Source organism: Phasianus colchicus, chromosome 3 (assembly GCF_987193195.1).
Source record: "Phasianus colchicus chromosome 3, bPhaCol1.hap1.1, whole genome shotgun sequence".
NCBI lineage: Eukaryota > Metazoa > Chordata > Aves > Galliformes > Phasianidae > Phasianus > Phasianus colchicus.
In genome coordinates, this window is record NC_143438.1 from 14,633,321 (window position 1) to 14,660,924 (window position 27,604).

At 37.1% G+C, this 27,604-nt stretch overlaps 1 protein-coding gene across 2 annotated transcripts in view; it reads right to left on the bottom strand.

Annotated features, from left to right (window-relative positions):
• The window catches only part of GMDS (GDP-mannose 4,6-dehydratase), a 391,195-nt gene that overhangs the window by 316,420 nt on the left and 47,171 nt on the right, over positions 1–27,604 (bottom strand). For both annotated transcript variants that reach the window (XM_031589284.2, XM_090137013.1), the window contains exons 2-4: positions 22,318–22,362; positions 18,740–18,827; positions 14,646–14,755 (exon numbers count right to left, since the gene is read on the bottom strand). In XM_031589284.2, coding sequence (XP_031445144.1) covers positions 14,646–14,755; positions 18,740–18,827; positions 22,318–22,362 — 243 coding nt within the window. The remainder of the gene's footprint in view (positions 1–14,645; positions 14,756–18,739; positions 18,828–22,317; positions 22,363–27,604) is intronic.

Below are 27,604 nucleotides of genomic sequence, written 5' to 3' on the forward strand. Positions count from 1 at the left end.
TGTTCTGATATTTTAGTTTAGGAAACCAAGTGTGGACAGGCCACTACAGACTGTCAGAAAAAGATCTGTACCACCTAGATTTGCGCTTCTGGGTTACACTGACATACACATTTGCTTTTATGCCTGCAGATAATCAATGGTTTCATTTTCAAAATGTACCATCCTGCATTTATGGCAAGCTTTTAACTGTAATTGTAAAAACACAAGAAAACTTCATTCTCAATTTAACAATTCTAGTTTCTGATTTTATGCAAACCCAATCAGGTGGCACAGATCGCTTTACATGGGCTGAAAGCTAAGGAAAGCAAAATGAAATTAGCATTTGTGTGACTTATGTAGTCCAAGAATGCACAATGAACACAAATGCTGTACCAACAGCAGTCCAATTAGAGGTAAAAATCACATTAGAAAGCTACGCCTAAAGTGAGGTATCTAACAAGAAAGTAGACCAGAGGTGTTCGTACATCTCCACTGCTCCTTTTAAAGCATGTTCTATCATCACAGACCAGAAGAGACGTTATAAGCCAGAGCCCATCTGGAGATTAAAAGACAGGTGAAGAAATAGCTTCTGTGCTGGCAGACTTGCAGCATGTTCTATATAACTGACAGAAGTTAACACACAAATGAACTGAAGCAAATGCCTCGTGTGAAAGCCATGTTTTCACACATGCATGAACAGCTTGGGAATGTTCTTTTCAAACTCACAGGTACAGTGACTGTGAGCCACTTCAAAAGGTTCAAAAACTATTTGTACAGTTCTTATTCATAACAACATTTAATTACAATATGGAAAAGGTTCCTCTTCAAACATTAAACACTCATCCTTCCTCACCCCACAAAAGTGCTTGTCTACTTTAAAAAAATCCAACCATAAATTAAAACTTAAGATATGTTTAAATTAAGGTTCAATTGCTTGCTTGCCTTACAATGTAATTATGCTTTCAATATACCGTCCGGGTGACCTTTGAAATCTTCAAATTATTTACACTCCACAGCATGAGAAAGCCATATGTTTTACTTAGTTAACACATTAACATCTAACAGTAAATACGCATATGTAACATGCCATTATAGGAGGGGTATCTTTCTTAATAATGTTAACACAAGCTTACAGAAGCAAAGTCAACTTAAAATTATACTTGCTGACAGAACAGATAATATATTACAGACAATTCAGTTTTATTCAAGGCTCTCCATACATTAAACTTGCTTTTCCTTTCCAATCTCACCCACCCCTCCTTCCTGTTATAAGGCAAATCATTTTTGGATTAAAAAGTATTTCAACTTTAATATGAAAACCACAGAATCAATGACAAAATTACCCTCTGCATGAGGACAGGTTCTCATGTTAGATAGAGTTACGTGTATTTTCAGCCACTAAATTGCAAAACTACCACTGTTTTTCTTGGATTACTGAATCTACACTGACACTATCAAATTATTTATATTGATCAGTTGCATGTCATTGTGAAATTCTGCCTTCAACATGACTTGATACTAATCATCAGATTTCCAATTATTTAAGTTGAAGCACTGAAGAGAAAGTTCAAGTCATTTACTTTGATTTTTTTTTTATTAGTATAAATAAAGAATATCTTACACTAATATTTATAGGGGAATTCTGGTTCAGTACCCCAGTCACAAATCTAAGGCAACAGATTACAAGTACTTACACAATTTAAACAAGATTAACAGTATGCAACTCTCACAAAAATACCCCAAATTTTGGCCTTCAGCTGCCTCGTACAGCATTCCTAAATCTTACTCAGCACCTACTGTTTGCAGTCTGACTTCCTGATGCATATTTCTCACCACAGTGAACTATATAATAAAAATATATGAACATTCTATCATGTAATAACCCATTGGAATTTCCAATATTCAGTAACAATACTCTTAAAGTCTTATATTTTTGAGAAAAAAAATGCATAACACCTAGAAATACTTACCTTTGAACAAGGTCAAAGAATCGGGGTGAGAAGAGAGAAGTAAAAATCCACACATCTGAAATACTCCCAAGCACTGTATACCAAATTCCTTCCATTGACTTCAGTAGCCTTTAGATCAGACCTGATAACAAGTCAATCAGTCCCATTTTCTTTCATTAGAATTATTGCAAACAGCTTCAGAAATGTCTAGCATGCCATAGAAACCTGAAAGGTGTGTTGTGGTTTTTTTTTTTCAGAATCTCATGTAGTACATTTGAAAGAATTCTCATTTATCAGCTATTTACATACCATGCTATTTCAATTAAGTCATACCTTTTGAAATCAGCAGGAAGAATTATATACCATTTTATTTCAGATAAAACTGACGAGAACTGATACTATAATTACTGTTAATACATGGAAAAGATTACAGAATAGAAAGATCAGTACTACAAATAATTAGCAGCTTACATTATTCTCCATTCAGTTCAATTTTTAGCCATTTCCCCCCCAGTGGAATTGGCATTTTAGATAATGTGGTTTAGTAAACTGATTCTTTAACTAGTTCCACACACTCAGGTGTGCTGAATGTATGCAGTGTTTTCAGGAGCTTTTTTTCTTAGAGCTTTGCAATTAAATTTTACTGCCAAGCTAACTAAATACATAGGTTGCATAAATATGCCCTGTAATTAAAATATATCGTTTCTAGAGGATGTTCTTTGCCACAATGCAGTTTTAGAGACAAGTCAAAGGAAAAAAGTATTACAGCAACACAAAATTGGAAAAGCTGTGCAGAACTCATTTATTACATGCATACTATACAGACAGAAAAGGCTTTCAAAAAAATCAAGAATATTAAGCACATTAAAATCTTTAAAGTAGGGCTTCAAACTCTTAGCCTCCTTTAATTTGTTTTTATATCCTTGTTTGATGCTACGTTCCTTGTTCTGATGCTATGCCAGTGAAATTGCATCATCACAAAGCAACATTATGCAAGAACGTCTGGCTAAAATTAAAGTGTTATTTCTTAGCATCGCAGTTATAGGAAAAATGCAGTTTAGGCATTCGCAATGTAATTATTCAAACCAATATGTTCAGTAAACACATAATGAAAAAATAAGGTAATGCAAAGTGAGCACGGATAGCTGCACAGCAAGAAAAGCCACCACAGTGCTCCTCCTCTTGCTCTAACTGCACTCTTTGGGATCTGAGTCTATTGGCAAAGATGCTCGACACAGCTGCATTTCAAAAAGAAAAGAGTCAAAGAAAAGCCTAACAGAAGTTGAAGATTTCCACACACAATGGCCAGAGCTGAATTAACATCTATGTATATTTCTGAACAATTTACTGTTACATAAGAGACACATAAACTTTCAGTGAAACTGCCTGTTTGGACAAAGAGTGAAGATTTTCTCCAAGCACAAATGTTCCTAATATCCAGCTCTTCATTTCAGAGGGGAACAGATGCATTTCCTGAGTAACATTTTTCTGCCTGCTGAAGTGTAATACAGCAGCATCACAATAAAATTTAACTGCAGCAACGCTATTTAAACCAATTCAATTCCTGATTTGGATGGATTGTATGTAAACACCAAATAGACACTGTTTACAGAGTAAATAATTATCTGATTAGCAGGAAATAAGCAGTTAAAGAGCAGTATTCTATACTTATTCCCTCAAGGACTTTGCCATGAACAGAAAAGTGCACACAGTGGTAACTGATCCTGAAAATCTCAGGACTGCAACTCACACTGTGCATGATATTTTTTCAACATTGCTACGCTGAAACAATGATATCTATTCTTAGCATCCACAATTCATTGAAACTCATGAAGCAAAAAAAAAGTCTGATTATATTTCTGGAACTCAAATTGTTTCACCTTCAACGTCCAAAGGAAAAAAAAAATCATGTCCACAGACTGTTGTAACAGTGGAATTAATCTCTCCTAATATAAATGTTCTGTCATTACTGACCGCACCGAATTTCTTAATCATAGGTCCTATGCATGTACATCTCACTGCAACGATTATTTAACCAAAACACTGCAAGCTTTAACCTCTATGCTGCTTTATGCTCTAAAAAAGCAAAGCATTTTCACTGCAGAAAATACTGCGTTTCTCATTTTGCATGCCCATAAAACGTCCCAAGCAGCATTAAGACACACAGCGCATTTCTTCTGCAGATGAAGGAAGTTGAGGGGATGAACAGACGTTTTTAAAACTGCATAAACCACAGAGTCAAGCTTACAAAGAACAAATGTAGAGTTACTCAGCAAGAAGACTAGAAACATGCAAGTACACATACACCCCAGCAGTACTAATGATCCTACAGGGGAAAAAAACTGCTTTGTTATGCAAATAAACCCTTTCTAAAACTGAGAAAATTAAATGATGTCATTCAAGCCAATATCCTTACCTCAATGGAAAAGAGGCGAGACACCCTTCTCCCCCTTCATAAGCAAAACATCATTTAAATGTGTATAAGTAGGACTCTGCAGCACTTAGCTCCAAGAAGAATTGCAGAAAGAACGTTGGAACTGCTTGTTTTAAGAAGTTAATGTTTGTTCTGCCAACCTAACTTATCTGAATAATCAATGCAATGTGTGCATTGTTGTGTATTCAGGCATTCCATAGAATTTTATTTGTAACATTTCAAACAGTGACTTAGTAAATGGTTTCTAAATACATGAAAGTATGTTTTTTCTTCCTAGAATGTATTAACGTGCAGCCACAGAAGCATGTGCAGAAGTACAGTAAGACAACGTACCAAATCAATTTGCATTGAATAAATGCATTGATGTTATAACTCACCTAACAAAACATGCATTCTGTCATCTCAGCAGCAGCGCTTTTCCAGCATTCAAACAACAGACATGGTATATAATCTACATTCTCTTTAAAAAGCCCACTTTCATTCTGAAGGAAAAAAAACACACGCAGACCTGCTCTCATAGCCACACCAACAGCAATTTAATGACAATGAGAGAACTCCAGAAATCAGAGCTATTCTATGAGCACTCTCCACAGTTTCACGAGCAATAGTGAAAAATCACCCACGCTCCTGTAAACACATTACCCTCTGATCTCAGTAGACTTGCAACAGTTAGCTTTAGTTGAACTGTTTCAAAGAAAATCCACTGCTTGTCTTCAAACTTGTAAGAAATAAATTATGTAGTTTGGTTTCTTAGTACCCTAAGGTACTCATCCAAAGGGGTGAGAGGATCACTGAAACACAGGGTTTGAAAAAAAGAAACATATGAGAAATAAGTTATCAATACAAGCCTGCCAAATAGCAAGTTGTTACAAGTGCTTTCAGGAAATTTGGTTACATCTGCTTACAGAAAGTAAAATCCTAAAGAGGTGCACCTGAAAAATAAGTGGTGAAGCTGGTGCTTATCCAGGATGGTAGCACGCAGAGCCGTACGAGGAATAAGTTCTATGACTAAAATTGATATTGACTGTTTCAACCTTGACATAATTTCTAGACTTCTCTAATCACAGTACAATATTCATTTCTAACAGGTTTCTCTTTCTATTCTGCTACAGTATCTTAAAATCCCAGGTGTTGAACAACACCAGAGCCAAAGCCTACAACACAGACAAAACTACACCTTTATCCTGGGAAAGCCCTACTAGAGAATTTTAGATGCAGATGAGTATACAAAAGCCTCTTAAATGCCTAGATGATTACATATTTTGCAGTCAATAAATATAAGTCCATCACTGTACTACCATTATTACTTTAGCATTTCTAGAGGCAGATCTGCACCTTGGCTCATTTTAACTGCAAATCTAATTTTGGGGATCAGGGCATTACAGACTGCAGCTCTTTCTTTAAGAAAAAAAGCTGACATATGAGCAAATCTTACCAAAGAATGCTTGCCTGACTGAGGACTGACATTTCCTTTCTCTAACTTGCTTAACTGAAAAATAGGCATTCTGGCCAATTCCTACAGTACCCCAAGGCAGCTGTATATTACTTTCAGTTGCAACTTGTGAATACTTTCTTTTACTTTCTGTCTCTTTATTTTGACATGCATATTATGTTAGCTGATTTCAATCATGTTGCATGAGTGGGTGACATACCTTATAAGATTAAGTTTTGCCACTTGAGACTACTCCAGAAATTCAGTACTTTCTAGCATCTCATCATACCCTTCTTCATCCTCTGTACACTTGCATTATAAATAGTAGCTTTCTTCCCTATTTTATGACTAACTACATGTTGTTCAAGGCTGTAGCTGATACAAGTCAGCTTGAAGTGTCATTCCTCTTTCATTGCTATTACCCAATAGAGCTGTTCCATCGTATATGACACTCTGCTGCCATCTATTTGGCGGAAAAAATACAACACCACAAATGCCACAAGTGTCTGTCTTCCCTTTCCATCTGCTTTCTCTTCCCCTACAGCAGCTGCTAGAAGGAAAACTATCAAGGACCTTTCGATCACTTCTCCCTGCTCATCCTTAGATTCTGAAGTCATTTCAGTAATTACTTTTACACTTGAAAATTGCTACAGTTGAAGCAGTGATGAGCTTATTAAAATAATTTTATTTAGTAGGCCCTCTTTTCTAAAGGGAAACCAGTTGAATAACCTTCTTGCATTTATAACTTCAAACCAGAATACAAACCTCAGAATTGGTATAAGACCTTTTTTTAAAAAATTTTAATTATCTATCAACAGAGCTAATTGAGAGCTTGATTTCAACAGCTATCTATACCTATCAGGCCACTGAACGAACATGGGTTGTGCTGCAATCCCCTTTCACTACATCAGATTTAAAATTCAGAATTGAGTCAGAAAGCCAAATCACGGAGCCTTAAAGCAGAAACCACACACAAAGCATGAGATGAAAGAGGCGGTACTTTATCCATCATCAGGGTCACTAAGATAAACACCACTTCATTCATCACAGGGTTCAGCCTGTTTTGCATGCAACTGTGCAGCACAGGAACAAGAGCTTAAAAAGCATCCCTTACTTGCAAGGCATTATACAACAGACACCCACAAAGAATCTGAAAAATAATATGATCTTTAGTTGTTCAATTACCAAACTATATAGAAAAGTTCTGTTTCAGGGCTTAGACTGGTCCTCTCAGCATTTGATTAAATACTGAAATAATCCCCCCATCCCCCAAACGGTTGCTTTCCTAATACACATAAATATATATAATGTCTTATTGATAGCGATGTACTTACCCAGGAAACGTTCCTTAAGAAAAGCAAAGGGAAAGATGAACGATGGAAAACTCTAGTAAGTTATTAAGAACACTATAAACAATAGTTGTTAGAATATCCAAAAAGCATATAAAGTCTTGTGCTGCTTTTCGAAGGAAAAAAAAAATCTCTACCACGAAGGACTGGCAGAGAGAAATTTGTTGTTGAGAAAGTGGGATAGTTAAGGAGAAAATGGGAGAGGCAGAATGGGACAGCACAGAGGCAATGTTCACATAACTACTGCTGCATACAATCATTTGTGGAGTAAACACAGACCCATAAACATAATGCCTTAATTTTCTCACTAGAACCAACATAAACAGCACTTGGTTTGGGGAGCAATTTGTTAATGCTTTTATTTGCTAATAACTAATATGTACTAGTAACACTGCTATTTCATTGTTCTTTGTTTGTATTCACAGCCATAATATAGCTATTTAGCTATTAAAGTTAACCTGTTTAACAAAATTAATAGCTGCACTGAGTTAGAAAACATTTTGGTTTAGAGTGCAGTCTGCCAGTAACAGGCCACAATTACAAAGAGTGGTAAAGTACCATAAATATTTAGTGGGTCAAATGAACAAACATACAAAATGGCAATTGCTAGCTATTACTTGAATTGCCTTTCTTAATTCATTTGAACAGGTAAATAAATTATTGTGTATTTCTTAATATAAGTGTAAAACTATGTAAAATTTGATCGTCTACAAGAAGTTCAATTGCTTATGGTTTGTAAACTATACACAGAACATCACATAAACATTAGCAAGAAGCACTCAGGAGGCTTATTCTGCCCTCTGGTGCACTACAACTTCATCCCACAAGGACAGAGCATCTCAGACGAAACACAGAAAAGCACTGAGTAATTCCAACCACCTGAAGTTAGTAGCTAAAAGGGTACACTGAGCTACATTAGGACTGTTCAGCTCTTCACAGGATCATATCCTGGGCATGACAGGAGATGGACAGGCACCCAAGCATACCACAGCACATATTACTACAAGCTTGTGCAGAGATCCACTGCAAAGCAGAATTATCCTGGAGCAGAAGGCACTATAATTATAGCCTTATTATAGCAGGAATCAGCATTGGAACCTCGCTTTCTGGCCAATAAAATGAATTGCCATACATGCTAAATTGGAAGTAATTGGATACCATCTCCATACAGTAAAATATTCTATAAAACATAACTATATAAATCTTCAACTCCATAAAATTATAGTACCTTAGGCTTATATTTGCCTATGAATGAGTACAAAAGTATGCTGCTAATATTCTTTTCAACAGGCTAGACTAGATCCTGTTACACTGAACACCCTAATTCCTTTTTTTTTTTTTATAAAATGCAAAAAGAAATCCTTAGTTTTCCAAGCAGCCATGAGCTTTTGTGACCTTCATAGCAAAATCTATGCAACTGTATGACAATAAGGACCATGAGGTACAGTATATAAAACATTATACAAGCTGTAATGCACAATTTAAGCTTTGTTACTAACTCAATATTGGAGAAAATTTGCCATTAATTCATTGAAATATCTATTTCATATAGGTGAAACTCTACCAAATCAAAATTTTGACAGGAATAAGCATTTCAGAACTGGAACCAATCTGCTTATGTTTACAGATCACATATAAGCACATAAGTAGCACTGTTAAGGTTGCTACTTACACGTGATAAAAATCCACCCTACAAAGTAGTAGGGAACATTTCTGTTCAACTACAATGCTAAAACACATCTCTATCAAAGAAAACCTGTTTTCAGAACCATGCTACCAAATAGGCAATATTGGTAACTATTACAAGTTAGTTCACTACAATTACTGAAATGGTTAAAAGCTAAGCCAAACCAAATTTAAGGACTTCCAAAATAAGAGTCATGGCAGAGAGTTGTACTATATGGAGGGCTGGCTTCAGATCCTGAAAGCATCACAGAACTTAAATCAAGGGCTTTAGTTCTCAGTTTTGACTAACATCTGGATTAAGGTACTTAAGTTTATGCCTTGACTTTCCTCAAAGCTAAGTACTCACTTGACACATACATTGGAAGTAGCTTCCTTTATGAGATGGCCTCAGGGCAATCACTCTACCCTAACCTGACTTTCTCAAATTGTTTTTAACTATGCTAGCTACACAAATTGAAAGTGGATTGTCCCTATAATGTCACTGTTAAAACCTGCAGGAGACACTCAACAATATTTCAAAATACTTGACACACCTGTGTCCTAAACAGGAAGATGCTAGACTCCAGGCTGTGTCCCAAACCCTACTTTTCTCAGAGAGTTGCACAGCATAACCTTCACCTAGCAGTTGTTCTAAAACACCAATACAGCTGCAGGAAAATACAACCCATAAAAATGCTGGGAAATGTGAAATCCTATCTCCCATAAGGTTTTCATTCCTTAGGCCAGGAGTAGCCCAGGGATGCAAGCAGGCTTTGTATACAGTAGCAAATAAGACTTTCTCCAGTTAATCAGAAGAAATCTCACATTCATAGGGTCTGATCCTCATGGGGAACCTTTCACTGCCTTCCATTTTATCACTGAGATATATCTGCCATAGGAACAACAAAGCAGGGCACATGTAATCCAGGTTTTGGAGTGCATGGATGATGTGACACAGGTAATCAGATAGACAAGAAGGAAAAATGCTATAAAGATCTGATTTCTAGAGACATGGAAGTGTTCAGAGCAGTCTTAGTTGCAATGCCCATGAGACTAATGTTCAGGATACAGAGAGGCATGGGCATGACAAGAAGCAGGATCACAATCATAGATTTTGATAGAGAGAGCAGACTTGGACTGTTTAGGGATCTGCTTAGCAGGGTACCAGTGAAATCAGATCTTGAGAGAACAGGGGTCCACAAGAGCTGGCTGATATTCAAAAATCTCCTCTATGCTCAAAGAGAATTCATCCTGAGAAGTATGAGATCATACATAGGCTGCAAGAGGCTCACATGATAAATAATGAGATCCTGACTAAAGCATAAAAAGCAAACATATAAGAGCTGGAAACAAGTACTGGTGACCCAGAAGGAATATAGAGGCACCATTCAAATAGACAGGTATGGGGGTAGGCAAAGCAAAGCACATTTTTTGAATTAGCGAGAAGAATTTCTACATCAGCATCAAAAAATTAAAAAATTTAAAAAATTAAAATAAAAAAAAAAGATGACCAGAGAAGGTGTGGGCCTGCTGCTTAACAGGACAGACTTTGTGACAAAAGACATCTCATGGCTGAGGTATTCTGTGTCCTATTCACCTGTCTATACTGGTAAAAGCTGCTATTAAGGACACATGGAAGGCCTAGAACAATCAAGATTTACCTCTGGTAGAAGAAGATACAGGGATGGGATTATTTAAACAAAATGGGTACACACACAAGTTCTTGGGAGCTGACAATTTGGAAGTGATTTTCAAACATATGAAAGACAAGAAGGCGATCAGAAGTTAGATTTATGAAGACAAAACCATGCCTGACTATTCTCAGACAGTAAATCCCTTCAGAGGATCTCTGCAGGCTGGGACAATGAAATTCAAATAATAGAAGCTACAGAACTTCAGGCTTCAGCAGTGGTCCACACAAGCATGGGTTTTACTTAAGTTTGGAATTTCCCTCCCTTGGTTCTGAAGACCTTGTTGCTTTGTCTTTTTTTTTCTTAAATCCTTCCTGCTGCTACTCATCTTCCATGCAACATGTAGAGAATCACATTAATAAGTATGGGGTTGAAATCTAATGGTATGATGTTTGGTTCATAACAACTACGAGTCAGTATTTGATGCAAGTAAATGAATTAGAAATTCACAAGTTCTTTACCTTTGCCAGCCTATATCATCTGTATGGTGAAAGAAGATACTAAAAGGCCTCTTTGTAGAGGAAGACAAATATATAAGGAAAAAAAGCAGGCCTAGAGATGAAGCTGACTAAAACAATTAAGTGTAAAGAGACCTTTACTCAAGTGAGGGATTAAAAGTCTCCTGGATTCTTAAATCTCACCTCTAAGAAACAAATTCTACCATGGTTAGTTGAAATTCTGCAGACACCAATCCATGCAAGGAATAAATAGAAAGTAAACTAATGAAAAAGAAGTTGCACACATTTTGTCAGGTAAAAAAAAAACAGCATATACTGACTTTTTAAACATAGTTACATACAGCTAAGACCTAACCTCTCAACATCACATAGAAATTAACTCATTTTCATATATCATAAAACATACTTGCTACAAAATTTTTGGCAACAAATGTTAACAATAAGAAGGGAAAATCTAGGATGTTAATCCCTCAGACTTCACACAATTTAAAGTAAACAGAATAGTTGTGGTTATCTGCACTACAGCTCAATTGGACTATGCTATTTAATACATGGCTACTAAAACAACACTAGTCATAAAGCCGGAGTTTGTTTTCCAGTCCTATAGGTAGCTGTTTAGTACGGTAAGTTTCAAGTGCTGAGAGCAAGGGACCTTTTTCTAATGTTCCACTGTCTTTTTGCTTCAGGTTTGTCACAATATTTACAAACTTCACCAGTGTAAAACACGTAAAAATCTTACATGGACAAGGATTCCATCACTACTTAGTGGAAAAAAACAGTTGCAAGTTCACATCCATCTATGGGTGCATCTACTGAAACACTATGCAAAAAGGAACATAGAGTCTAAGTAGTATTTCAGTAATTGACTTCTAAGGCATTCAACTGAGAGAGGTACAAGTAGAGTTTTGCTACGAATTTAGATTAAGTCATCTGCACACTACCTATGCACAATTTGTTATTATTTAGAATCAATAAACTGACAACTTCTCCCATTAAACTTATATGAAAACAAGCTATGTACAACACAGTGTATCCCCAAAGCACTGAGAGCCAGAGCAGGAAGACACAAAGACTGGATAGAGAACATGAGGCTAAAGTAGCTCTGAAGTGAATGTACCACTGTTTTCCAAACACCCAACACACACGTTACAGTATGAGTAGCTAATCCCTATTTCTCCTCAAAACAGACAGGAATGCATACTGGATAATTTGTTCCTACTGATGATATCATTTTGTCAAGTTTACTGTTTTTAATGACTAAGTTTGAGCCTTCTCTCACTTTCTCCCATGTAGAAGATTAGAACAGCCTCCCAGTGACCTATTTTATGAGTCATAATCTTCACTATTTATGATTCAGAAAAAAGTCTTCTCTGACAGTATTTCCCAGACTACCGTGGGTTCATTCCAAGAACCAATTTCATCTTCATTGGTTTCCTGTAGGAAACCAGACCAACTTCCTATTATTTTGTTTTCCTTCACTTCAGCATGGCTCACATAAAACTAACTGGAAGCGAGAGCGATTTAAAAAAACTTTATTCTACATAAACACATGCCAACATAAACAGCACCAAAAAATACTGAAGACGTCACTGGTTCTAAGTGACCAGAATGTAAAGTAAGCTAAGATTAGAAGTCTTTTTTTCTTCCTTCTCCAAACATGTTGCACACAGGCAGAAGTAGTACATTTACATCAGCAAAGTATAATGGCAAGAAATGTTCAGTCCTCTGGGAAAGTCCTTCACTCTTAACAAGAGGCCAAGTTCTAACCCCTCTCTTCTAATGCTGGGAATTGTTTTCAAATGGTGAATGTTGTTAGGCTGTCTAGAAACATGCAAACGTGGCACTTAGGGATATAGTTTAGTGGACATGGTGGCGATGGATTGACAGTTGGACTTGACAATCTTAGAGGTCTTTTCCAACTTCATCAAATCTATGATTTTTTTTTAATACATATTTTAAGTCCTATCAACACCCTAGTGAAGTCCACCAGTCATTTTAATTAGGCTAGGGGTACCTCAGTTATTTCCCCAGCTGCAACAACAGAAGTATTATTGGAGATACTAGGAAGCACAACAAGCACCTCCTCAAAGAGGTCCCCCATCAAGGCTTCACCTAAGTATACAATAGGGCTCCTTAGCACTGCTTAAGCATTGGTCTGCTGCATTCATGCTAGCTTATGAGAATGGCTTCTTTAAGTCTCCCTCACCATGCTCCATGGCACATTAGAGCTCCAAAAGCTAAGAGTCAGCACCAGATCTGCATAGGCTCAATGCATGAACGTTGTTCAATACCTAAGGAATAAACTTTCCCAGAGCACACATCAGTATTATCCAAGAATCTACTGCAGCCTCACCACCATCATCATCACTTTACCTCTCAGAGCTGTGATTTAAGCTGCTGGCAAATGAAATAAGCACATAGAGATAGTTAGCATGGTTCTAGACCCAGTCCCTAGAGGACAGAAGCCAATTCCATGGAGATTGTTAACTGCTGAAATGGTTTAAGACATGAAGCACTGAAACACCCAAACTTGGTCTGCAAATACCTGGAATGATTTGCCAGTTAAATTCTACAAAGCAACAGCTTAAATGCCTTCTGAACCAGAGCTGCCCTTAGAACCACGTTAGACTTGTTCTTATAGTGCTGTACCCAATCTAAAAACCTGGACCAGACTCATGCACAGCATAGAGCACACTGGCTAACTCAATCACACAAGCAATTGAAAGATTATTCCCATTTTATCTTTATATTCTCTTGTCTGCCTTATCAATAGCTGGACTCTTTCATTATGATTTCATAGAACTGTGTACTGATAGGAGCAGCAGATTGCTTTCTGTAGGAAAGCTGATTTACAAAACCAAACTGGTTTTCATTAAGCTTAAATACTCCCTCAGTTCTAACCTCAAGAGAAGCTAGGGAATACTATTGCTGAGGAATACTTTCACACTGCACACACTGAGGAAAGGGCATAAGGCTAACAATTTACTACTTGGCCATCAGTTTTTGTTTGTAATCATGGCAGGGAGTATAAATGAAATTTTGGCAAGTAAACAAAGTTCACCTTCCCGTGAATTGAGCTGAACATAAAGCAATGCAGCTTAACATATAGATGTATAACACAAAGTTACCTGTTCTATTATACATGCTCCAGTATGACACAGCATTTTTTTGTCAAGGTAAAGTCTTTTCAGTTTCAGTTTCTATAGCTTGATTTTCCAACAAAAAAATTAGTAAAGCCATAAGCCATAGCAAAGCCATTTTCTCTATTTATAGGTCAGACAAAAATACCATCTACATGAAAACCAGTATAAGCAAAGCCTTTCTGTAAATGACACATATATGAACTTTAATACAAATGTTTTTATAATCAAATGTCTGATGTAACAGTGTGTAATTTCTCCACAGGGTTGATTTCCAGTGTGCTGCACAGAGAAAGTCATCACAAACAGTAGGGAAAATTGATTTCTCGACCTAGAGATCTTGTTGATAATGAGAATTTAACCTCACCAATTTCCAATATCTGCTATGTAGTCAGTCTCCAAACTCACGCAATATCTCAGCACCAGAGCAAGCACAATTATTTAGTATTTACCCAAAGGCAGCACTTATTAAAATGGTTATATGTGGCAAGTTAAAAAAATGATATTGCTATGTCTCCATCAATGCACATTCATTGTTCTCAGCTCACCTTGACGTGGCTCTGAGCTCCCAGGTTGTATATCTCATTGGGTTTGACTTCATTAATGATCTTCACCAGACAGGTGCTGTCCGTGAGGTCACCATAGTGCAGCTTCATGTCTTCAGAGTTTAAGAACATATAGTTAATATATTAATCCCAATACAGCATTCTTCATCCAGATTCTATCCCAGGCTTAAAGTTCAAATAAACAGAAATTGGAAAAAATGGAGAACACTGGCTAAGACAATGCTTGTTTTTAACTCTTTAGGCACAATATACATTTCCCTACAATAATAAATACTATTTCAGATTGTTTTTAATAATGTGATTTACCTAGCAACCTTTTTGGCATTTTCTCAATAACTTACACTTTATTAAGCCAAGTTACATAAATTTGACCAATGCCACAAACTGAATTTCAGCCATAAACCACCCAGAAGAGCATTGTTTTAGTTTAGGCTTCCAATCTTTCTATTGCAGACATTTTTAATAACTTAAGCATACACATAAAATAACATATATGTTGTTATATGTTATATGTTACTATACAAATAAGCATACAAAAAACAATTAGCAATAAAACATGTTTCATGATACTACACAAATCTCACAGAAATATCAGTCATGCATGTTATTTATCTTTTCCTGATTTAATTATTTTAATTTGCATGTAAAAAGGCAGGCAAGAACAAGAGCCCAGTTTCTGTCAGAATATAGCAGGCTGCAATGGCTTATTGACTTACCATAGGTTTCAGACTCTAAGCTGTTATAAGGTATTGAAAAGGTAAATTCACTCTAATAAAACAAATTTTAATTTATTTCTAAGAACACCACAGTGCTAACCATATCTATTAAAAAAATGTTACAAGTGCTAATGAAACAGCTGTTACATTTAGAATCACAGAATCACCAAGGTTGGAAAAGACCTCTAATATCATCCAGTCCAACTGTTCACCTATCACCAATATTTCCCATTTAGATGCCATATTTACAACAGTTTTCATTTGATAATGTTACTGTCCTTAATATATTGATGTTTACACCACTCCATCTCTAAGATAAAACACATCCTTACTCAATTTAGTTGTCTTCTCACTTGACAATAATCATTCTTTTGGGGGATGCATCATCCACAGATAGTCTTTTCCTTTCAATTCCCAAACTAAAAAAAGTTTATCACAAGAAACCACAATTTTTAAACCACTCTTCAGATGTGCAAGTTGTGTTTACGAAATTTGGTACACAAAACAAGTGCTGATCACAGAGCACAGCATGCACAAGATCCCAAACAGTTGTAAAACAAAAATATTTGGATATTGTTGCTAAACTATAATCCCCAAGATCATCAGCGTCCAAATCACCTTCAGAACTGCTGTATTTTTCTTGCAACACTAAAAGAGATAACTAGCAAGCACTGCTTCACCATTTTCTCTGACGATGGTTGCTACTTTCTTCAGGACAAGCCTGAAACTCACTGCCGTTTCTGCACCAGAAAAAGTTCCTCCTAGGCATGTCTTGCTCTTCTTCGTCTGGAAGTTAAATGAAGCCTCCCTGACTGCCAGGCCAGACTTCAGGAGAAAATGCTCTGGAGATGATGCTGTTACAACAGGAGGTCCCAGACAGTTTTCTAGAAGACCCGTCTGAAATAGCTACTACTTCCTCCACAGGCAAAGAGTAACAGAGGAAATAGTACCATAGCCAGGCTCCCTTTTCCTATGCCAAAGACATCCAGTTCTGCTAACATCCCCAAGACAGAGACTGGTCTTTAAACTTCCTTACTCTAGGGAAAGGAGGGCTGCCACTTGGGTTGAGTTGAGCAGTGGAGATGCTCTGCCATAATTAAATGTATACTTTAAAGCTGTCATTATGGCACCCATTTTGATCTTCCATCACCATCGAGGTTTCTCTTTTAAAAATCTTTTTAGATGGAGAGCGGGACACACGGCACTGTTCACGTTTTCAGGTCTTTGAAAAAGAGGTCTTTCAGCAGTCATCTGCTAAGTGGAAAAGAACTACTACAAACAGAGTTTTTTGGGGGCAAATATTCACAAACAGATTAAATGCCAACACCTTTGGGTAAGTATTAGTTGATACTGAAGTTTTTCCAATCTAAAAAAGTCTCCTTGGCAAACAGTAGCTAAAGGACTTCCTTGTAGGAACACATTTTTCCTTCTGTGTTTCTTACTTTGGGGGGATTAAGAGATTCACTGTCTGTGACGATCACCTACATCCTGCAATGTGTAATCAGTTCATGGGAAGAACACAAGGCAAATAGAAATTTATTTTGTTCACACCAATCACTATTGCTTCTTTGCTTCCTCTAGCACTGCCTGGAAACTCATTGTTTCAAACCAGTTGCCATGGAGCAGCCTTTCCTGAGATTCCAAATCAATTCTCCCTCCTTCAATTCATATGGCTACAATTTCTCAGTTAAAGGAAAATGAGATAAGAAGTAGGGTGAAATATTTAAAGGTCTTTCTTTTTCCCTTTACCAATTCTCAAATGCTTGTATACGTATCTGTGATTATGTTTTCTCAAATGGCTTTTCATATTCATATCTTGTCCTCATAATATATGGATTCCTTTTTGATCTCTTTTGCCTTCTTTTACATGGTAAGCCAAATTTACATCATGGGACACAGTTCTTATGTTGTCCTCGTTGGAAACATAGGGTTGAGTATTCTTCAAGAAGATTGTTAAGTAGAAACGTACAGTAAGCAGAACCTACTCACAGAAAATACACTCATTGTTCAAAAATGAAAGATAAGCAAAGAATTAAGTGAAATCTAGAAAGCTGCATTGTGTGTTACAGTTCAGAAAAGTTAGGCTCTGCTTCATTATGGTGGAAAAAACTTCAGAAAACAAAATTTGCTGACAGCATGGAAATATTTAGAGGTAACACCTTAGACATTCAAGTTTCTTTAAGGCTGTTTCATTCTGCACAACTTTAGAAATACACAATGTAAAGAACTACACATTCATTCAAAACGCTCAATCCTCTAAACTTCTCCTGAACTGGAACCAACCAACACTACTACTTCTCATTAACTGAAGAGTTAACATCTCCTTGCAGTAAAATACTAAGAAATGGCACTAAAACGTAATCATTTCAGATTTCCAGATTGTCATCAGTGGCAAAGAACACAAATCATTATCAGAATGTTTCCAGTAACTTCCCAAGAGCAAATCCTTCAGGAAAAATATGCAATCATTTCAATGGATGCAGACTTTAAAGGTCCAAGCATTCATTCTTCCTGTCATAAACAGGAACTGATTACATTTTACTTATACTGTCATATAGGCTGTTCCCAGACCCTCACCTACATCAGGCACTAAGAAGCTCATGAAGAAAAAGAAACTGAGTGCGGAACATCCCCAGTGACAGAGCAGCTCACAGTATTTTACTCCTCTTAGAAAGACCACGCAACAAGGCTTCTGTTAAATCTGAATTTATCATCTTGATACAAACATGCTGTTCTAGAAACATGCCATCCAACATGTGACCATCTTACTATACAATATTTTGTCCTATACAAGTGGGACAGATTACACGAGGGGAGGTCACAAAATAAAGAGAAAAGCAATTAATCCAAAAATACTAATTAAGCATGAGATTTCATACTGTTGGTCATGTAAAAGCCTATTTAACTGCATCAAGAATGTACTGGTAAAAAAAAACTTTATAGATAATTGCATTAAAAAAAAAAAACCAAAGATTTGAGTACTCTGAAACCCCAATGCCGATTTGTATGACTTAAGAACTATGTCAGTAAGTATGAATAATAGAAAGTGCCTTTCTGTGCCTTTCACTTTCCGCTCCTGTTAACATGTAAGAATATCTGTACTTTTTCATACTTTGATCATAGTAAAATCACTGTTTTTCTGTGAGACAGCAGCTAACAGAAAAGGAAAGCTTAGTTAAGTTTTGGAGTATTTGTTTTTGTTTTTTAATAACTAACCCTAAGTCAAGTACAGCTTAATTGCATTAACTAACCATCATCTTTAAGTCAGAGGAAACTGAGATTCCCTTCCCGCTCCCAAGAACCTTTTTCCCTCCAAACAAGGAAACTAAAAAAGCATTAAATGCAAAAATTAGGTCTTACTTCCTTCAATGTGAGCCTGTGAGTTCTTATAGAGATGCTCAATCCGGCCTGTATTAAAAGAACTAGATCGACGAACAATCCCATGAACCTGGAGATTAAACATGGAAAAATACAAAAGGAAACAGTAAACATAAGAGGTGATTTAATTTTTAAAATACTCTCAACATTAATGCTTTAAGACAAAGGACAACCATCCCCTCTCTTTTTCAGATACGTGCACCTAGTCCCATCAGTGTCTCCATTCTTACAGGCACACAATTATCCAAGTCATAACAAAATACTTTGTGATGTGCTCTGATGCTGTCATTTTAGTAGCCTTGAGTGTTTTCACATTCTGCCTTGTTGACAACCCTGGCAGCCCAGGTACTACATGTAGTGCAGAAAACACTAAACTGACCTAGAGCATCACATGTCCTAGTGAGTGAAAGCCATCAATAGAGAACCAATTAGTGGATCTCAAGATAATTAGTGCTATTTGGTTACAGAGGAGCTTTTCCAAGGCCAAAGTTGATGGGCATGTAAAAAGCAACAGCAAGATTCAGCACCAGGGAAAGGAAAGACAGGTGGGCAGAAGAAAGAATAGCAGTAACAAGGCCCAAAGATGCTTTAGAAATCAGCTGTTATTCACTTTCTGGTGTCTTGGAAGACCGAACTGAACAGTCAATCCTATTTTTTGTACCTTGTGAGTCAATGTTCTCAGCTGGGTTACAAGACACACAAGCAAGTCTAAGTCTGAAACACTGGTTGGGAATTTCCTCTAACCAGCCACGATAAATAAGTTGGTGAAAAAGCAGCAGCTCTGACTAATGTTAAAAGAAAGGCCTGTTTGTGTCTAATACATTAGAGAAATTGTTCTAACACAGATTCTGTTTCCTCCTCATGTAAGATAGCCCCATGCCTGCTGCCAAACTTCATGTATGCCTAGGTTACCAGCTGCAGGAACTGTGCACAAGTGGAATCAGCATCTGACTTCCCTCCCTTTCACACTGTACTGTATTTCTGAAAGTGAACACTTACAATTTGATGCACCCAACACCTTGTTAAGTTGGACCTCTTCACTGTCATTCACACTAACTTAAGTTGTTGAGAGTACAGAAGTGGGAAAAGATGGTAGGTCTTTTTTTTTTTTTTTACACAGATAGCATGAGCTATTGTTATTTACACAGCCAAAAAAATTTTATTTTCACATAAAACATTTTATTCCATCTTATGCCTGAAACTTAATACCACATCAGAATGAGACCAGCTTTATGAACAACATTTTGGCAACAAGGTCTGTAATTACAGCCAAAAAGCTTCATCCATACAACTTGGACAAATCTATAGTGTCAACTTCCTTGCATAAAATCTCTATCACCCAGCTACATTACAGGCTCATAATATACCTTGATCTAGCATCCACATGTTGAGCTCTCCATAACTGAATAAGTTATCTACATTTTGAAGATCAATGGGGAAATTAGACACATCCATAATGACTGTGTCCTAAAGAATGTATAAGTGCAAGTTTTAAGGAACACAGTTAAAATCCCCCTTAAAGTAATTTACATAACATGGCACTTTCTAGGAAAATATGGTTTATAGAGAAACACAAAAAATGGCAGCTTCATAATAATATAACTTCTGCAAGTGATGCTGGTAATATTTCAGTTACTTAAATGAAACAGCTGTTCAGATGAACAAGCTAAGACTTCAGAAGAATTTGATACTTCAAAACTGTTAAGGAAGCTAACAAGTATTTCACAATTGTTCTAGAAAAATGAGACATTTTGGCCTAAAGCCTGATGAGAGACATCTGATCTCTCTATTATGTGACTTAAGTCACCTTGAAATTGAAGTCCGCACAAAAAAAATTGACCAAAAGTCAAACCCTGTCAGCTCAAAGATGAGAGACCATGCTTGCAAGAGTTTTGCGTCATCTGAATGACTGTGATACCAATGTTTGACAATGAGATATATTAAATGCAATCACCACAAGACTTCAAAATATTTCCAAAAGTAAAGCCAGAGGGCCTCATGCATCCAGCAATAACAAGAAAACCCAGAACTCCACGGTTGGTTTTTTTTTTTGTGGTTTGATTTTCTTTTTAAATAAAGCCTTTCACTCCTTTTTCTGGTACGCACATACAAAAGAAAGCAAGCCTGCCAAATGCTTAATCCACGATAGCAATATTACTGTAAATAATGATGAAAGATGCCTTTGAGTGCACTGGACAGGTGAAACAAACTTTGCAACAAGCTAAAACGTGCAAATTGGTTAATCTAGTTAAGAATGAAAGATCGGTGTTTCCCTCAATAGAACTTGATCTTTAGGTAGACTGCAATTAAAAGAAAATAAGTGTAAAACAAGAGACATTATCACTTTTACCCCAGTGTTCAATTATTCAGGAACAGAGGTCCCGAGCTAAGAACACAGTAAAGAACTCCAAATACACGGATATTTGAGGAACAGAAAGGAAGAATTCTGTGCAATCTTTCTGCAATGGAAAGGGTCCATGCATTTCCACATGGAGTCCATAATATTTAATTTTAGCTGCAGCTAGCAATTCCCTATTTCATTGTAGAGTAGGAAACACATACTTTTACCTGTGAGACAGCAGAAGCAACCACAATAACTCTCTTTCCCCAAGTGGAATGGAGAAATTTTAAAATTCATCAGTTTACAATACTGAAAAACCACACCAGTAAGTAGATCAATCAACAAAGTAGTAGAAGGAATGCAGTGAGAAAAAAAAAAAGACTAACCATGTGCAAAAGCATGCAAAGTGCAAACCTGATGAGAAGAAACTTCTCACCAAGCTATAAAACAATGTTCTAAAAGAAGTAATAAGCCAGTGTTGTAGAATGAGAGTTAACTTTTATTGAGCCAGGAAATGCATTGCAGAGAGTTTCATTTGATCACTAATTTCCTTCCACTCTCATACCTTCTGGAAGCATCTTTCATGACTAGTGAACCATCAGACAAATCCACAGTAATGTGATCGTTATATTGGTGGTCCACAGAAAAATATAATAATTTTGCCAAAGTTATGCAGAAAAGGGATCTGATCTTGTTTATTTTAAGAAGATAAATAACGTATAATAAGTAAAAATATAATTAATCCAGGAGAAGCGAGTGGAAAGTTACACTACAGAAAGCCTGAGATTGTTTTTTTGTTTAAAAAGAAAGAAAGGAAAATACGTTTTCATTGAAGTACAACTGCTGAAGAGGGCCTTTTGTGTCAAGAGTGAAAAAAAAGAGATCCTCATTCCTTTCTGTGGTACACTGCATCATAAATTATTCCTTAATTCCTTACAGTTTTGGCTTGCACAGGTTGTTGCTTATCTGAGCTGGCGGGAAACACGCTAAGCAGATATACCCCAAGGAGAAGAGGGAATCCACCAGTGGACATTAGATGATAAATAGTACAATAAGCTGGCGTGATTACAGGCCATGTTGCACATTCCTCTCTGGAGCTTTGATTTGTTATCTAGGGTTGAGTGGAAAACATACACAGAGAAGGACAGAAGCAAAGGAAGCTAGAGCTGCAGCATCCAAGTGATTCCATCAGCCTGCAGTCAGTCACTGAGTCACTCACCTCATAGCCTTTTTCCAGCAGGAACTCAGCCAAGTACGATCCATCCTGGGAAGAGTAAGATATAGGAAAATGTTAGAAACATGGTGAATGGGCCTGGGAGATTTGGACTGGTTATGGTCCCAAAAAAGGAAGAAAACATTTTTGCAATGAGTTGACTGGGTAGCAAGCATATGCTTTGACTTCTCCAGATTTATGCACTGACCTAGAATACTATGGATGCTTTTTGGTTAATTTTAGACTAAGACACAGTATATTTTAAGATAACTTGCTTACAAACGCTGGTTCAGAACTCCTGTCTCCATAATGGAACTTGGGAAGAGATTCAAAAGTGTCTAGGGACATCTCTCCAAAATATCTTAACCGCAGTTATTGAATTTGAACTATTTTGGAGATAGGGAAGGAAAAGCATTCTAAAAAAACTGGCGAATACTTAGTATACTAACAGGACCGATAGGTTTCTGTAGCACCACGTCTCATTTGCATCTCTGCTGCACTCACTCCTTCTGCAAGCAATCTAAAGGCAGTAATAATTCTGCCTGTTGATTGAGTTTTTCAAAAACATCCCTCGCACATCCTGTATTTATACTACAGCATACAGGCCATCTTTACAGTTTGTATATCATTGAGGGTTGAGAAGGCTTCCCTTCTCCTCCTAAATCCTTGTCAAGCTCTTATTATTAAACTACCACAAAGCAAATACTTCAGAACATATGCTACTGTGTGTGTTTTCCTGAAATAAAATGATTTTCCTAACATCACTATTGCCAGCATTACAAATACACTAAGTCAGTATCCTTATAAATTTATATGTAACACTGCAAAAGTCCAACAAAGCTCACCCACCTGGAATGAGTGCTAACCAACACAACAAATAATAATGTAAGATCATTCCACAGTCAACTGACTTGCTTCAGGAATACCACAGAAACATGGAACACCACCTTAGCTCAAATGCTTAAACTACATTGCATGTGTTTGCCTTGACATGATCCTGGCCAGAGACACCAAAGTAAGAGATGCGTTGAGTTTCTCTTTGGCCCTCTGTTTTAAGCCATGTTTCTAGAGAACTCCTCTCTCACCTTAAACCAACTTTTCACATCTCAAGACAGCCTAAAGGGAATAAGGCAGTGAAATAAGAAATTTGAGATGCACTGGGAGGCCCCACAGCAGCACGATGACCAGTGAAGAGTGCTAATCAGATTAATGGCAAAATCATGCCTAAATTTATGCACAGTGGTAGGGGGGTACTTCCAGTATAAAAAAATTAATGCCATTATGGTGCAAATGTTTCATCATCTTCTATAGTCTAGAAGATCTTGAAACCATGACTCAGCTTACACATATTTTGCCTACTATGTGTACAATAGGCATGTGCTCGCCAGTTTTCAGCACCCATAACCAGAACACTCAGACTAGGGAGAATGACAAGCCATGTTTGCCATGGAATCACAAGAATAGTATGTGCTTCTGTCCATCACATAGAGCAAGATCCCACTGAGGGGAGAAACTAATATGCAGTAGAAACATATGAGAAATATGGGAGTAAGGGCAGAAGTTTTTAATATAGTTGTCTCTCTCAATAGTAATCCCCTTAGGATTTTGCAGAGGTGGATCAGGAAACTCCACAAAACCCCTTAGTTACACATCCAAATAAAACAAAATACATGAAAAGGAGGTGAAAGTAGGAAACCCTGAGTGGAAAGGAGATGAAAAAAGACAGGCTGTGACTACTTAGAAAGTTGACGTACAACAGACTTGACTAGGATTGAACCCTGTCAATAAGGTCCTGTTCTTCTCACCCAGGCTGTTGCTCAAACTTTCCAAACACACTGGAACATTTTGAACTAACAGTGGCATTCGTTTCCTCCCTGCTTCCTTTCCAGGTCCATCAAGTGATAGGGCAGGGCTTCACAATGAGTGGGAAACAGGCAGCAAGTGTGAAAGCTACTGGTTTCTGGCTCTAGCACAGCACAGCTGATTTACTGCCTGCTAACAGCACACAATGCAGATTCAAACAGTCCTACACCATGATACAGTATCACATCTTTCATGTTTACCTTCCCTTTCAGCATAGCAGCTGTCAGTGAGAATGGCAATCAGAATTACAATTGAAGTGTTCAAGAGTTTGCAGCCTGTAAGGATTGCACAGCTTTAATCTTTAACCTAGTAGCATCAACAAACAAAGAATTAAGCAACTTCCATGAAGTGGTTTAAATCTATATTAGAAATATAACTTCTATTACTAAAGCTACTAATTTCTATTTAGTACAGACAGAGCTTTCAGGATTCAGGAATCACTAAACAAGGAAAAGAACATAAAGGAACATAAGAAGGAATTTAGCAAGAAAGCCCAGTTTTTGTTAGAGTTAGTGCTTTTTCCTTCGAGTCATGTGCTGCCAACTACATCCATCCCCATTATGCTTCAAAGTAGGAATGGGTTTGATCCACAAAGTTTGTGGGTTGGTGAGAGCACAGGAAGAGTCTTCCCACTTGTAAGCGATGCTTACAGTCATCTTGATATCATTTCCATGAGTGTTTTACCTTAAAGCTACTGGTCCAAATCTTGTTTTCTTTAATATTAAAGGAAGTCAATATTCAGAAAAATTTACCCTCCTATCTCTGTACAGTGAATGATGTCACTTTGAGTTTCCATTTTACCGTGTAAGGAGTTTAACAGCACAGCCATTTCATTACTGGAAGTTTTTACACTATTATCTGAGCTATGCAAAACAGCATACCCACATCAACCAGACTCAGCAGCAGCTTAGGTGGTTGTAATAAAATGCAATCAACAAGACAGCAGCAAAGCCAGAGCCCAATCTGATCACTGAGGTAGCTCTAGGCAATCTTTTTCCCAAACTAAACCACAAAAACAAGTGGAGAAGCCGTACGCCAAGCAAATTAGAGTGCCTGGTTACTTTTGCTACCTCCACTGTGCAATATGCTGTTTTACTTTAGAAGCATTCTCACATTTCAGAGCCTACATTTGCTAATGTAAAGCACCCAACAACTATTACTGCTGATGTCAGATCAATAAAACCTCATAAGACTGAAGTACATCCCTTTCCAGCTAAATCATCCATTTCAAAGAAAGAAAATAGGCTCTGAAATGCTGTTAAGCAGGATCATAATGAGAACTGACTCCACACAGATATTCCAAACCATCTTGAACAGTCAACACATTTTAACAACACTGCCTCAGTTGAAATGGTTCCTCATAACAGAATGACATAGCACTGCTTGAAGAATCACTTCACCATCCTCAGCCAAAGTAGTTCAAAAGCACATGCAAAGAATGATACATAGTTGTCTTCCAATACACAGCAGTAAATTTCCAACTGCAGCTGTCTTACATGTCTGTAAAATTCCCAGACAAAAGAAAATAGTCACATAAACTAGAGAGAGAACCATAGGATGCAATATTTTATTCTTAATACAGTAGTTAATGTCAAGAATTTCAATAAAATTTGATGTGCTGTCAAAGAAAACCTTTTTCCAACAGAGCAAAGAAATTGAGACATAAAAGAGTTAGAGTCTTGCCACAAACATCTAGAATAAAAAGTATCATGTTTAACTTGATCTATGAGCAGAGAACAGGATCGTTTATACAGAAAAGAATTTATGCAGAAAGGAAAACTGGAAATCAGTGGAATTAAATAGCCTGTTTGGCAATCCAAGTCTCCTTTATCTTGTGCTGTTCTGTTCTGGGAAATTTCATTTGCACAAATAGGCTAATTTCAGATTTGTGTTAGCACATTAAATATAAGGCCATATATGAGCAATCCCAAATGCACAGCATCGTCGTCCTCTTCCTCTGAGATGACCAGTTCTGATATCCTCCCATACTGCTACTGGACACCAGAACTAAATTACACATCCTAGCTGAACATCAGTAATCTGGGGAAGAGGAATCCTTTCCTACACCTCCTTTCTGCTAAAGAAAGAGGAACTGAAGAAAGTATCACATGGATGAACAAACAGGAGGAGACAGACCTGGTGTAAACTGAATACAGTTCTTATTACAATTCCTCAAATTCTATGGGAAAGTACGCCGAATTTCTTTTTTTAGAGGGGAAGGAAAGAATCAAAAACCTGACAGAAACTATGCAAGTTCAGTATAACCGTAACACAGAGAAGAAAAGTCTCTCAGAAGAGTGTAGGAGAAAAGTATAAACAGTTCAGAAACATCTCCAGAGTAGCATGGTCAAAGTGACATCCCTCATAAACTTACAATTTTAAGACAAAGCCATGCAAAACACTGCAATCTTGCTGCAAGATGCCAAAGAAACCATTCACCAACAGTCCAGCTCTCTACATTTCTGACACACAGATCCTGATACCAACCAGAACTCCCAAACCTGGCTCCAACCCACACAAGCCACAGCCAAAAAACATCACCTGAGTAACACAGCAAGTGACCACTGTGTCTTCCCCTTGTGTCTTCCCATCTGCAAATACAGTGCCAATAAAGCCTGAGAACATTAAACAGAACTGCAGTCAGATGCAGTATTTGAGGGAGGTTTGGGTTTTTTGAGGGGGGATATTTTCAAGGTGGATATGTAGGATGAATATCTGTCCTTTTGCTATATGCTTATGGTTCTGTCCAGTACTTTTATGCAGCTCCTACATGTAATGGATACAGTTTTCAGACATCATTATTCCTTTGGAAAAAAGTACCATAATTTTTCAGATAAACAAGAGACCAAAGTTGGTTCTGTTTATAAAATGCAAAATTGAGAAAACTATTCCCATAGCCTCAGGAATAACAGTATAAAGGTGAGCTTACTCATCTATATTTTGAAATACCTTAAGTTATCAACGTCATTCATAGGAGTCTTAAACTCTGTTTGAAACACAAGCTGTAGCTGTGTTCCGAAGTCAAATTTGGGTAGGGTCCATTAGTTTGTTTGGGGGAAGGAGTAGAGATGCATGTTCATTCACAAGGCATGTTTTTAATTTCTTCAATAAAGGGATCCGTAATAACACCATCACCAATGCGCTGTCACAATTTTCCTTTATCCTGGTTTAAAAGGACAATATGCACTGCTGCTAAAAAACACAGAACTGGTTCCACTAGTATCACTTCACAATAAGTAGTTGCTTCAAACTATAAAAGCTTTGCATAACTATAGGCTATTTCAGTGTCTTAAGATGGACGGTGGTGGCAGATCCTTTGGAGCAGGAAGCATACACTGCTCTAAAGCAACATCTAAATGATTTTAAGTAACAGCTACTAATTCTTTTTTTTTTTTTTTAGCATGACATTAGTGTTCTTCCAAAAAAAGAA